The sequence below is a fragment of the Parambassis ranga genome, chromosome 18 (genome assembly GCF_900634625.1).
Source record: "Parambassis ranga chromosome 18, fParRan2.1, whole genome shotgun sequence".
Classification (NCBI taxonomy): domain Eukaryota; kingdom Metazoa; phylum Chordata; class Actinopteri; family Ambassidae; genus Parambassis; species Parambassis ranga.
Genome location: NC_041038.1, coordinates 12,354,106 through 12,367,201, shown reverse-complemented (window position 1 = coordinate 12,367,201; position 13,096 = coordinate 12,354,106). Strand labels below are relative to the sequence as shown.

At 47.7% G+C, this 13,096-nt stretch overlaps 1 protein-coding gene across 3 annotated transcripts; it reads left to right on the top strand.

Moving 5' to 3' along the window:
- Nucleotides 1-103: 103 nt before the first annotated feature.
- ralgapb (Ral GTPase activating protein non-catalytic subunit beta) lies at nt 104-12,757 on the top strand. Of its 3 annotated transcripts, XM_028429434.1 has the most exons (33): nt 104-371; nt 1,957-2,134; nt 2,429-2,631; nt 3,545-3,711; nt 3,775-3,949; nt 4,074-4,205; nt 4,287-4,432; nt 4,664-4,714; nt 5,119-5,163; nt 5,258-5,305; nt 5,380-5,525; nt 5,617-5,785; nt 6,006-6,147; nt 6,214-6,381; nt 6,563-6,677; nt 7,214-7,343; nt 7,427-7,488; nt 7,590-7,635; nt 7,743-7,864; nt 7,947-8,129; nt 8,206-8,354; nt 8,434-8,603; nt 8,690-8,793; nt 9,987-10,160; nt 10,231-10,410; nt 10,499-10,657; nt 10,752-10,875; nt 10,957-11,073; nt 11,211-11,323; nt 11,407-11,497; nt 12,099-12,153; nt 12,214-12,365; nt 12,491-12,757. In XM_028429434.1, exons 2-33 carry the CDS (start codon nt 1,982-1,984, stop codon nt 12,661-12,663), a joined length of 4,164 nt encoding a protein of 1,387 aa, XP_028285235.1. In that variant the 5' UTR covers nt 104-371; nt 1,957-1,981; the 3' UTR covers nt 12,664-12,757. The 3 variants fall into 3 exon arrangements, with proteins under 3 accessions (XP_028285235.1, XP_028285232.1, XP_028285234.1); XM_028429431.1 differs by having other exon boundaries at nt 3,545-3,949; XM_028429433.1 differs by lacking the exons at nt 11,407-11,497; nt 12,491-12,757 and having other exon boundaries at nt 3,545-3,949; nt 12,214-12,351.
- Nucleotides 12,758-13,096: the final 339 nt, after the last annotated feature.

Here is a 13,096-nt window from a genome sequence, read left to right as displayed (position 1 = left end):
TGGCTAACTAACCCTGACCCTGGGTAAGTTGGAGGGGATGGAGGACGTTTTGTTTGTGCCCAGCAGGTGGCAGTATAAAAGGAAAAGGTCACAACAGAAAGAGACTTTGAACACGGACTAATGTGGTCTCCCCCCCACATGCCTGTTTATTGACTGTACACTCAGTGTGTTGATGTGCGGTGAGCTGTGCAGCAGCCCGACAGTCATGTTTTTATGGAGAAAAGGGCACATCCCTGGTTAGACGGGTTCTTAGAGAAGAACAGGCATTTCCCAGACAACCCTGAAGGCAGCAGCAGGAGGTGACTTTCAGACAATGCTGTTTGTGTTAGCAGACCTGTTGGCGTGAACAACTCAGGGACTTGGCTGTGCAGGTAAGACCCTCTTCCTCCTTTTTATGTCAATTACGGTAAATCATTGTTGTGTAACAGGCACTTCAAGTAATTTGTAGCTGAAGGCCTTTCAATGCTATTTTATTATTCTTTTAATTATTATTTTAATTTGACAGATTTTTTTCACAATCCAAAAACTAGCAGGATCAATATTATTCAGGAATTTCAGTTTAAAAACTGTCCACTGTTGCTAGTCTTTTTAGTCTTGCATGCTTTAAGTGAGTGACCTTCATTTGATTTGTACCAACAAGTGAGGATTGGTATCTTGTACACACACAGTTTATCTAAAGTGCTTTCAAGTTTTAAGAACTGGTGTGAGAGGTATTATATCAAGAAGGTCAAGCAGAGTCAACCGGTGCTGGACATGACTGCCAGAGGCAGGAAGAGAAACATCTAGAAGTTTCTACATAGAAATATGTCTAAAGAGCATAGAAGAGCAGCCAAGACACAAGTGAAGGACTGAACCAAGTCTGGGACTGAGTGTCCTGTGCAGGACTAGACTGCAGGCTGCAGTGTAGTGTGTAGCCCTGTGTTTCATCGAATCCTGCTCCTGTCGGTCGGAAAAAGAAGCAGTTTGCCAAGAAGCAGCAGAGCACCTCTTACCACAGCAATTTACACTGAGTTTGGTTCCTGTTGTGGGACAAACGGGAACCAGATGGAGCCAAACCCATCCCAAGAAAAGAAAGACTGTTGGTTGTGCAGCATTGTCACACAAAGGAGGGGAGAGGACATCGACCTAACTCCCAAAGGGTTTGGTTGGATCAAAATGTGCTGCAATGATTGAAATAGATGGACACGCCTGCAGTTGTCTTTTGGATACAGGTCCACAGGCGACGACTATCCCTGTTTCTTTTTATAACCAACCTATGAAGCCACTGCGTGATTTGTACAAGTGGAAGGTGCAGCCGGTCTGTGCCATACCTGGGGTATGTCGAGTTGACCATCACTTTCTCCAGAGACTTTTTGGGAGCAGATTTTGATGTTCCCACGCTCGCCCTGGTAGTCCCTGACACCTGTCCCAAGGGAACATCACCCGTACTCATTGGAATGAACACCCTTGAACCTCTCTATGAGCATCTTGACAGTGATCATTCTAATTTCCAGCCTATTGCCCAAGGATATCGAGGAGTTTTAAAGATCCTGCAGTTAAGGCATCAGGAGAGCAGGGCAGGGAGTGCTGGGTCTGTGAGGCTGTCGAGTTAAATTCCAATTCTCATCAAAGCCAACCAGACCATCGTCTTGGAAGGTTGGAAGCAGTACGAAACCACCTTCGTGACCTGTTGGAAGCTGGTGTTATAGGGGGGGTCAGAGTCACCATTTTCATCTCCTATTGTGGTTGTTGTCCACATGCGTAATGCTGACATCAGGCTATACATCATGGAAAATATGGAAAATAAACGTGTTCAAAGTCTGTTCAGTTTACCTGTGTTCAAATGCTCTTAATCAGTTTGTGTGTGTGAAGGTGACTTCATGATGTCAGCGATTAAATATCATACTCTCCAAGGTCAATGTGTCAGCTGACATGTTCAGTCTGTGAACGTGCTCTCATGTTGGACCTGTGTCTCAGGCAGGTGAGCTCTGATCCTCCGGTTATGGACCAGCTACTCTCTGGGCTGGGCCATGTGAGTGTGCTTAGTTGCTTCCCACCTTCTGTGGGCAGAGATGTTGCTACTGCTGTTGTGAAGCCCCTGGCAGCTGGCTTAGGAAACCCCGACACCTGCAGCCTGCTGGGCACAGATAGACAGGTATGTGTGTGTGTGTGTGTGTCACCAGCCTCTAATGTTTCATGTCCTTTCATCAGAGGGCCATCCTAATTATTACTATGTTTTTACTATGGAGGTCTTCTTATGGCGAGGAGATCATCAGGAGCCTTTATTGTCATTGTACCGGGGACACACCGAAATATAAAAACCCTGGCTGATCTTTTTGCTTTTAATGTCAGGTGTCCTTGGATGTCCTGAAAGGCGCCAACAGATAAATTAAAAGTAACATGATTATTTTCTGAGCAGATACAAACAACATGAAATCATTGTGTGTAGGTGAAGTGGACCATGGAGGTCTTGAGTTATGGTCTCACTCTTCCTCTGGATGAAGACACCGTCAAACTCTGTGTGCACATCTACACGGATTGGCTGATGGCCCTAGTTTCTCCAAGGGACTCCACCCCCCCACCCATCAGTCGAGACCCCAACCTTTATGTCCAGATGATCCTCCGGCATTTGTACAGCCTATTCCTCAACAGGTAGGCCTTCTCACCTGTATCTGAGCCCAGACCTGATTCATGTCCTGAATCCTAACATGATGAGACCTGATCCTGATCACTGTGAGGTCCGGCTGTTGACTCTGGGTTTCTGCTGATTACTGCTGGCTTCCACTCGTGGGGTTTCTCTTCTGTGTGAAGTGTAACCTTCTGTATGTTGTTCTGTGGTTCCCCCACTCCACCACCTCCCTTCCTCTCATCAGGCAGACCCATGTTTGTGATCCATCATTTCACATGTATCATCCATAATGATACTGGTTCCTCGTACTTTTGTCTGTCTCTCTCTCTCTCTGTATCTTTCTGCAGCTCTCTCTGCCTTCAGACCAGCATGCTGACCTGCATCCGGCCCTCTGACACACCCAGTGTTTACTGTCAGCACCTGCCTGTGTTGTTCATTTATGTAGCGCTAGTATCACCTATTAACTTATATATCAGCTGTAATGTAAATAAATACAGCACATAGTTTGTCAGCACATCAACAACCCAACATGTTTGTTCCTCTCTCTCCTTCATCCTCTCTGTCCTCCCTCTTCTTCTCCTCTCTCTCTCTCCTTCATCCTCTCTGTCCTGTCTCCCTCTTCTTCTCCTCTCTCTCTCTCCTTCATCCTCTCTGTCCTGTCTCCCTCTTCTTCTCCTCTCTCTCTCCTTCATCCTCTCTGTCCTGTCTCCCTCTTCTTCTCCTCCTCACCCGTCCGACTGTCAGCAGGAAGTTCTCCTCATGCTCAAGGTTTCTTCCTGTTAAAGGGAGTTTTTCCTGCTTTACAGTTCTTGCTCTGGGGCCAGACAATTGTGATAGTAAACTATGCTAAATAAAATGTAATGTTACACATTAGGTCCACACACCTGCAGCTTTTTTGTGTGTTTTGACCATGTGACCTTGTGTTTTTCCCCACAGGTCAGACCAGGGCAGTCTGGGCTACCTGTCCCTCTGCCAGCAGGTGTTGTGTGCTGTTCAGTATTTGGCCAAGGAGAGCTCTGTGATGAGCAGAGACACCTGGGAGGCTATGCTGCATTTCCTGCTCCGGGTCAATCATGCCATGCTGGCATCTCCCAGTGCAGCAGGTGAGTTAGTGACCCCCGCTGCCTGTACATCGTCATCTCCGTCACATGTGTGTTCCTCTGTAGGCCATGTGTCCAACCTGTCGATGGCGGTCCTCCTGGAGGTGTGGCTGCTGTCCTGCTCTCGGTGTTTTCCATCTTGTTCACTGTGGCAGTCGTGCAGACAGATGTTGAGCAGCTGGAGACATCAGCCTGCCGTGGCGCTGCAGTTGAGCAGAGTCGTTGCAGCTTTAACCTCCAGGTGCAAACAGACAGAGTTCATGTAGTATAATGCTCTGAGAAGGTTCTGATTGTTGGTGAGCTGCTGCTGTTTTATGGCCTGTTTGATTGTTTTGGTGATGTCGTTGGTCTTGTGTCACATTTAGGATGCTGCTGCTGACCTTCGGCCCATCCTTCCCTCACTTTAAGGTCCCAGATGAAGATGCTGCTCTGATTCCTGCAGACATGCATGATGAGCAGGTCCCTCACACCTGGTTCAGGTTCCTGCACCTGTTCAGGTACAGATGTAAAAAAATGTCATTTTGATGAGGAGAGATGGAAACAACGTCACGTCTTAAATGACTCACTTTGTCCCGCAGTGACCTGGTGGACTTCAGGTGCCGGGCAGTCTTTGGTTCAACTTCTCTCCTGCAAGAGGAGGTGCTGAGTGGAGAAGACAGTCAGCTGCCGAACGTCTTCTTCAGTGTCATGAGAGTAGTCGGCACGCTAGTTGATGCTTTTCTGGGTACTCTGACTCCTCCCACTGAATCTAGCCTCTGCCTACAGGCGCTAGTCAGATCTCAAAAAGTTCAAAAACAGCATGTACACTGTGCGTCAGACAGAGATATTTAGTGACTAAATGAATCAGGCGTATGTTTTCCTCTGCAAAGCACAGTGTGAATATCTAACTCGATATCTAACCAGATGATACCTGTGACTACAAACTAAAGACCGGTGTTTCCTTCTTCATGTGCAGGTGTGACTGTTCTAAGCAAAGGAGCCACAGAGCAGCTGCTGCCCAGCACTGGTACACACCCAGCACACATACATGAGATGTACACACTGCTTGAAAAATAGAGGAAAAAAACATCAGTCACAAATTGTTGAGAACAAAAAAGTAACACCACTCAATGGAAACCAACATCATCAAAACACTGAGCTGGAGAAAACCAAGAATTTAAATCCTGGGCTGATCCGACTCATCAGGCAGCTCATAGGGTTACGTCCACGCTCCTGTGACCCTGTACAGCGGGACGAAGCAGGTTTAGAAGATGGATGGATATCCGGGAAGTCAAACTGACTCAGACAATACTGGGATGATTTAATACTTACTTTTGTGAACAGTGTACTTATACAGTTATTAACAAACGTGTTGTTGTTCTGACCTTTTTTGCTTTAGTTACACATATTGTTGTGTCTGTGATTTTCCAGGACTGACAGCAAGGATGCAGTTCAGAGACCAAGTGCCTTCTCTTGGTAAACACACACTGATCAGGTTGATCCCATCACTCAGCCGGACCGGAGCCCGTGCAGCTCTCTGTTCAACCTTTCATATTGTTTCCTCCTATAGGTGTCGCTGTGACAAGAAGCCCATTCAGAGACCATCTCCCCTCCTATGGTAAGCCCCATCCATGGCCTCTTTGACTGCTGCAGTAACACGACGTGGTACAAGCTGTTGTCTACTCTCTTCAGGTTTTTCACGACCTCGTTCTGGCAGCGCTCCACCCACCCCTGTGAACTCAATCAGCTTGACCCCTCCCTGCACCACCTCATCCCCTCCACACAACAGACGACTGAAAGCAGCAAATGTTTCCAAGGCGAACAGCAAGCCTCCTTCGGTACCACAGCGCTCTGCTCCAGCTGGGCTCTTTTCCTGTCTATGTTCAACATCTTATTGTCGGACTTAGGAACCTTTTTCTGTCCTTTCAGGCATCTTCATTTGCCCATCCCTGGAAATCCTCCCAACTTCCTCCCTCCCCTCCCCCTCTGTGCTCCTCCCTTCGTAGTTTCCCCTCCCCCCTCAGGTGCAGTGTGGATTCTCTCCTACACTTGTTTGGCTGCTGGCTGTTTGATGCTGCCCTGATCAGCAGAAACACAAGTGAGTGGTTAGCCTGTTCTACGAAATACCAAAACACTACATGTCAATAGACTCAGTGCATGTACTGCATACTGTAGTCCTCTATTTCACTGATCAACAAAACATGCCAAGACTGGCCAGTAGGTGGCAGTGTCACACCATATTTTGCTGTTGTTGTCTACACAGTAGAATATACATGAGTGTAAACCCGCTGTTTCTCTCTCAAACTGTCTGTCTTCAGCTGTGCAGTGTGACGTCATGAGAAGTCACGCCATTGTGTCAGAGAGGTGGGCAGCAGGTCAGGCCGAGGCCTGCGGGACACTCTGCAGGATCTTTAGTTCTAAGAGGACTGCGGAGAACATCCTACCTGTCTACCTGTCCAGGTACCTGTCTGTCCACCTGATCAGGACTGATCTGGACTGTGCAATGATGGGGGGTTCTCTCATCAGGTTCTACCTGGTTCTCCTGAACGGTCTCCAGCCATCTGAAGAGGTGTGTCCTGCCGTTCTAGCCTCCATCCTGCTGAACTCGACTTGTCTCTTCTGCTGTGACCTTAAAGGAGTTAACCTGCTGTTTCAGCCCTTCATGTCAGCTCTAGAGACCGTGCTGTTTGACAGGTGATGTACCGCAGATATCACACCCCAGTCAGTCAGAGGCAGCAGTACCTCTCGGGCAATACAGCCAACCTCTGATTCTGTGACCTTGGATCCGATGCCCTGGTCTGATTGTGATTGTGGAGAGGTTCTTGTGTGCTGAACCCTGTATGAAACTCTGTCTCTCTCTCTGTCTTTCTGTCAGAGAGCTGGTGAGGTTTAGGGGTTTTGTGAATCTGGTGGATTTAAGACGTGCCTCCATCCTCATTCTGCTGTCCCTGCTGCCAGTCCCTCTGCAGTTTGGATCTGTCCAATCAGAGGTAGCTTCCTAAACGCCTGCACAGAGCTGATCTGGGCTCTGTTGTCTCTGTAACTGCCTAAAAGATCAATAGTTGAATCATTCATAGAGGTGATAGCAGAGTGATCAGGGTGTGTTTGTCAGTGCTAGAGGCGCTGATCAGCAGCTCTGTGACTGGAGCATTAAAGAAAGGGTGAAGCTTCTGTCAGAGCACTGTGTAGTAAAAAGATGTAGGTATGACTTCAGAGCCAGGTGTGGAGCACAGAGCCCTGGACGACGAAAGCCTTCCTTATCACCACTCCTTCCACTGGCCTAAAGAAACATTCACAAGAAATCCTTCATTTCCGCCGCAGTATACAAAACAGACACCGTCCAATACGCTTCTGTGTTCTGTGTTGAAAGTTTTATCTGTTGTGTGTGAGCGCCTCCATAAAAATGTTTGTGTGTGTTTCATATGTTGAACTGCACACTCTGCGGCGCCTTGTCAAGGGGGAATGTTTGTCACCATTCGGGACAGACGAAGTTTTATCCGTCTATCTCACCTGTGTGTCCGGCCAGGTTGTGTCAGACGGGAAGTCTAGGGCTGTGGCAGCAGGCGGTTTCCTGACTCTGAAGCCCCGCCTCATCAATGCTGTGATTGGAGCTCTGCAGACAGAGATGGACTCGTGTAACATACAGCTCATTCTGGGTCAGTTTCTAATGCTGTTTTCAGCCACAGGACTTCAGAGGAGTGACAGGTCCTCAGTTTGAATCTTGTCTCTGTTTGTGCAGCGGCCATGTTGAATCTAGTTCAAGACTCATCTTTGTTTGAAGGTGCAGGACAAACTCATCATGTGAGTCTGCCGACCCACTCACTGCATTTATTAAGCCCCAAACAGAACTGTGTGTGGAAATAGTTTTACTCTTTATTCATTGCATCCCTGTTTGTTTCTAGGAGCCGCATCGTGGCACACAGAGACCCAGACCGACCAGAGGATCCAGTACTTATACTGCTTTCGCTACTGATTTTAAAATATGGATCTATTATACTGTCAATACATGAGCATCTATCCTTATGTGCTGTCATGGTAACCATTTGTCCAATCAGATGCAGCTGCAGTCCTATGGGTTCAGATTGTGCGTTTGCTGACTCGGTTTCTGACATCCCAGTGGAAAAATGACTCAGCAGTTTGTCTGTCAGCACTGGAAGTATTGGGAGGACTGGCCAAGGTTGATCACACACACTAACCTTATAAATATCTTTGAACATGTAACCTTACCGGGACCTTCTGCAACTCCACTCCACCTGAAGGTGCAGGTGTGGGTGGAGGACTCAGAGAGGAGGCGGGCGGTCAGCTCCATCTGTACATACATCGAGTTCCTGTGCAGTCGTCCTCCTCCTCTTCACTCCAGGGACCTGCACTCCATCATTGTTGCTGCCTTCCACTGCCTGACCATGTGGTTCATTCAGCATCCTGCCCTGCTCGATCACCAGGTAGCTGCCTGCAGCTGACTGTCTGTGTGTGTCTGTGTGATGTGTGTGCTATGTTTGTCTATGTTTGTCTTTTTAGGAGTGTTTGTTGGAGGTCCTGGAGATCGTGGAATTGGGGATTTCAGGCAGTAAATCTAGACAGAAACAGGAAGTGAAACGTAAAGAGGAGAAAGAACTGAACCCGGCCTCTCTGAGGGTGAAGGAAGCAGCAGAGGCCACGCTGAGCTGGTGAGCAAAACAAACACACACCACAGCCTCAAACCAGAGGTCCTCACAGGGTCCAGCCTGAGCCTGGGGTTTATATCAGTGTTATGCAGGTCTCGGGGGCGTTCCCGCTTGTGGGGCACCTACTGAATGAGGACTCTCTGATCTGCTGCTCAGGACTGAGCGACATTGGTTTGAGGAAGTTCCGATATTTTGTGGTAGAAAGCTCTGTGATCCTGGCAATTCTGGAACATGGTCCAGTACCTGAACAAGGTAAGCCCTGACCCAGCAACACATGCTTTACTTTTTGAAGCGTCGTGATTGAATATGTCGATCAGTTTATTGATTGCCATGTGCAGAGCCAAATCCGTCACTAACAATGCTGATCAGGGGACCTTCAGGATGTCACACTTGGAGCCTACAGCTCCACATGCAGCCCAGAGACTCACGGACACACACACAGGTGACATCACAGTTACATCATCTACTTAATATTCATGATATTGATCAGAATCAGAAATACTTCATTAATCCCAGGGGAACTGTTTACATTTCAGATCAGATCAGAAATATTGACAGATTAGAAATATAAAACAAGGTAAGACTGTGGTCATATATAATATAACTTGAATAAAGTGAGCAGTCAAATATAACAGCATTAAATATTATCCAATATGGATATAATGGATCCGACCGTGCGTCAGATCAGATGCTCTCAGAGGGGGAGTTCAGTTTGATGGCCACAGGTAGGAATGAGCTCCTGTGGCTCAGTGCTGCATGTTGGAGGGATCAGTCTGCTGAAGGTCCTCCTGCTCCTCAGCAGCACGTGGTGGAGAGGATGGAAGCTGTTCTCCAGGATCCCTGCAGCTCAGACAGCATCCTTCTGTCCGACCCTGCTGTCAGGGAGTCCAGCTCCACCCCCACAACATCCCCGGCCCTTCTAACGAGTGTGTTGAGTCTGTTTCTGTCCACTGCTCCCAGCACACAACAGCAAACAAAATGGCAGCCACAGACTGATAGAACATCCTCAGCATGGTCCAACAGATGTTAAAGGACCGGAGCCTCCTCAGAACACAGAGGTGGTTCTGGCCCTTCTTGAAGAGGGCTTCAGTGTTCTTAGTCCAGTTTGTTGTCCAGAAACACTCCCAGGTATTTGTAATCCTCCACAATGTCCACACCACTGATGGAGACAGGAGCCGCGTGTGTCCTCCTCAGATCCACAACCAGCTCCCTTGTCTTTGCCACATTGAGCAGCAGATGGTTCTGCTCACACCACGGGACAAAGCTGTCCACCACAGTCCTGTACTCAGACTCTCCACCTTTGCTGATACATCCCACTATGACAGAGTCATCAGAAGGTGGCCTGACTGGTAGCTGAAGTCAGAGGTGTAGAGCGTGAAGAGGAAGGGAGAGAGGACTGTCCCTTGTGGCCATATGAGAGAGAGAGTTGCACACATTTTTTGTGAAGTATGAAAAGTCTGGGAAGAAACAAGCTTTATTCTTGTTCTTGCCACCTCGGGAACATGAGTAGATTCCTCTGTTTTCCTGGAGTATGTAACAGGCTTTAGCCTCTCTGATCTTCACCTTCAGGTCTCTCTGAATGGCCCGGTTCACTACAAATATATGATGCCAGTAACCGGCATTTTTTCTCCCCAGTCTCTTGATCCATTGCAGCAACCTCGGAGCCCAGAACGGTGCAGGGTTGCTCAGGGAGATACTTGGACAAAATGTGGGGTCAAACATCCGCTGTTTCCCGAAAACCCGGACATGACTCCTCAAGTCCAAGCAGATCTGAGTGTTCCAGCTCTGCATGAGATGGTTTCTGTAAAGGTAACGGCTCAAATTGTCCAAACCTCCTCGTTTTTACTCAGACTTAGACGAGTCTCTATGTCCTTGCCAGGTGCCACTGGACCATTTGCGAGCAGCCTTGAAGAGGCAGCATCAGATTGAGGCTCGGCAGCTGACCAGCCAGCATTCAGACGTCATCTTCAAATGCTCTCCACCACGTCCTGCCACTTGCTTCCAGACAGCAAGACTCCTTCTGTCCCACTTAGGCCTCCTGACACCTGAGAGCATCAAGGTACCAAGGACCCGAGGACAGGACCAAGGATGCTATTATTATATGTCTTGTTCATTTTCATACTTACACCTCCCCTGTGTCTCTGTAGGATCCAGGACTCAGTGGTGTCCCAGCTCAGCTCATGTCTCTAGACTCATCTCTTCCAGGTTTTTCTGAGAGTCTAAGGCGTTTGGACCAGCTGTCCTCCAGAAACTGTGACTCCGCTTTTATCTTCTACATCAAAGCAGGACAGAAGACAGCTGCTGAGGTTACCCTCGCCTGTCCTTCCTTTTCCTGTCCCCCCAGTCTTTCAGGTCTCTGTCTGGCTGTTTGTGATCCATCTGTCCTGTATCTGTATGTAGATCTTCATGAACGTGGAGTCACGCTGCAGCGTTCAGTCTCACTTTCTGGACTTCCTATCATCTCTTGGTCGACCACTGGAGGTGGGGCAACAGCAGGTGGACGGACCTGACGGCAGCCACTCAGGTCAGCTCATTGATTCAGACTGTCAGAGACCAGAGACCACATAAAGCCACTGAAGCTGATCTGATGTTTTGTATCTCCCAGAGTTCCCTTCTGTGCTGGGTGGCAGTGGAGGGGGCGTGTTTGATGGACAGAGGTTTGTCCTGAGGTTCACAGATGCTCTGACAGAGATCACTTTCATCGTCCCGTCACCTTCACAAAGTCAGTCTTGGATTGTGTCATAGTATTGTCACAGTCAAGAACGATCAGTAACTTAGATTTGATCTGTGTGACCATATAAGGAGTCACATGGACTCCTCCTATGAGGAAGTTAGTAACTTGTCTTTTTTTGGGAGCAGTTAATTGGTCAAAGACTCTGGAGCAGGAGCCACTCACTGAGCTGCCGTCAAACCAGAAGAAGAGACGCCCTGACATCAGGCCAGACTCCGTCCCCAAATCCTCCGGACCCACTGTATGGACCTGTGTCATTCTGTTTGTCTCCTGTCTGTCCGCCTGTCTCTCACCTGTCTGTCTCTCACCTGTCTGTCTGTTTAGACTTGTCCAACTGAGGGCACAAAGTCTCATGTGTCATCTCTCTCTGAATCTAAACTCCTGATTGTCTGGGTTGAACGGTTTGAGGACATTGGTAATTAACTAATGATATTTCATTTACCTTTAATACATTCATATACTTTTCATTTTTTGTTTTATGTTTAATAATAACTAAATATTAGTATTATTAAAACAGTAATGTGAGGACAGATGTGTGTGAGGACAGATGTGTGTGTGAGGACAGATGTGTGTGTGAGAACAGATGGGTGTGTGAGGACAGATGTGTGTTTGAGGACAGATGTGTCTGTGTGAGGACAGATATGTGTTTGAGGACAGATGTGTGTTTGAGGACAGATGTGTGTTTGAGGACAGATCTGTGTTTGACGACAGATCTGTGTTTGAGGACAGATGTGTGTTTGAGGACAGATGTGTGTTTGAGGACAGATGTGTGTTTGACGACAGATGTGTGTGTGTGAGGACAGATGTGTGTTTGAGGACAGATGTGTGTTTGAGGACAGATGTGTGTGTGTGAGGACAGATGTGTGTTTGAGGACAGATGTGTGTTTGAGGACAGATGTGTATGTGTGTGTGAGGACAGATGTGTGTGTGTTTGAGGACAGATGTGTGTTTGAGGACAGATGTGTGTGTGTGTGAGGACAGATGTGTGTTTGAGGACAGATGTGTGTGTCTTTCAGAGAGCTTCCCTCTGTCGGACCTGCTGTCAGAGATGAGGACACAGACTGAGAGAAGGTAAAATGATGATGATCCATAAAACATCTGTAAATACACAAACATGTTTTCTTCTGTCAGTGTGTTCTCCAGTGCATCAAATGTCCAGCTGATCTTCATCCATCCTCTGAGAACTGGACTCTACCGTATCTGTTTCCAAGGAAACCGCACCAGCAAGTTCAGCCAGATTATCCCCTTGGTCAGTGGGAGTGTGGTCAGCAAGGGGTGTTTGGGTACGTCACTGTGTCTGTGTCTCAGTTTGTCCATTTGTGTCTGTCTGTGTGGACATGGCTGCAGCACCAGCTCCGGTTCCATGTGAACGCTTCTGATCCAGATTCTGTGTCTTTGTGTCTCTCAGGTTTTCTGGTCAGAGAGATGGTGATCAACTGTTGTAATCGGCGGAGGCTGGAGAGTGACTCTGCACCGTGGCCTCACATCAGAAGAAAACACATGATTAGTGACATTGTCCTTAACTACCGCAGCCGTCAGTCGGAACCAGGCTTCTACTCTGATCTGTTCCACAACCTCTGATCTGTTCCACAACCTCTGATCTGTTACCACCACAGACATCCTGTGTAGTCTTAAATCGACATGCTGAGCATTTAATAAAACAACAGCTTACAGATGTTCTCGCCCTGACCGATATGTTTCTGTCTGATTCTAAACATATCACTATATTACAAACATGATCTAAAGGTAAAGTGACGGAGCAGTGCGTTGGTATTTATATAATTTACTGTTGTCCTTTAGCCCTGACCTGAAATCATCCTGCTGCATCACGTCTCAGATTTCAGAGGCTGTGCTGTGTGTGGAGCTGCTTTTAGTCTGACAGAGAACTGTCACACATCCCACTCAGTCTGTCAGATCAAAAGACAAAGTGTGTGTGTGTGTGTGTGTGTGTGTGTGTGTGTGTGTGTGTGTGTGTGTGAGAGACACACAACCATAAAAGAACCCATATAAACAT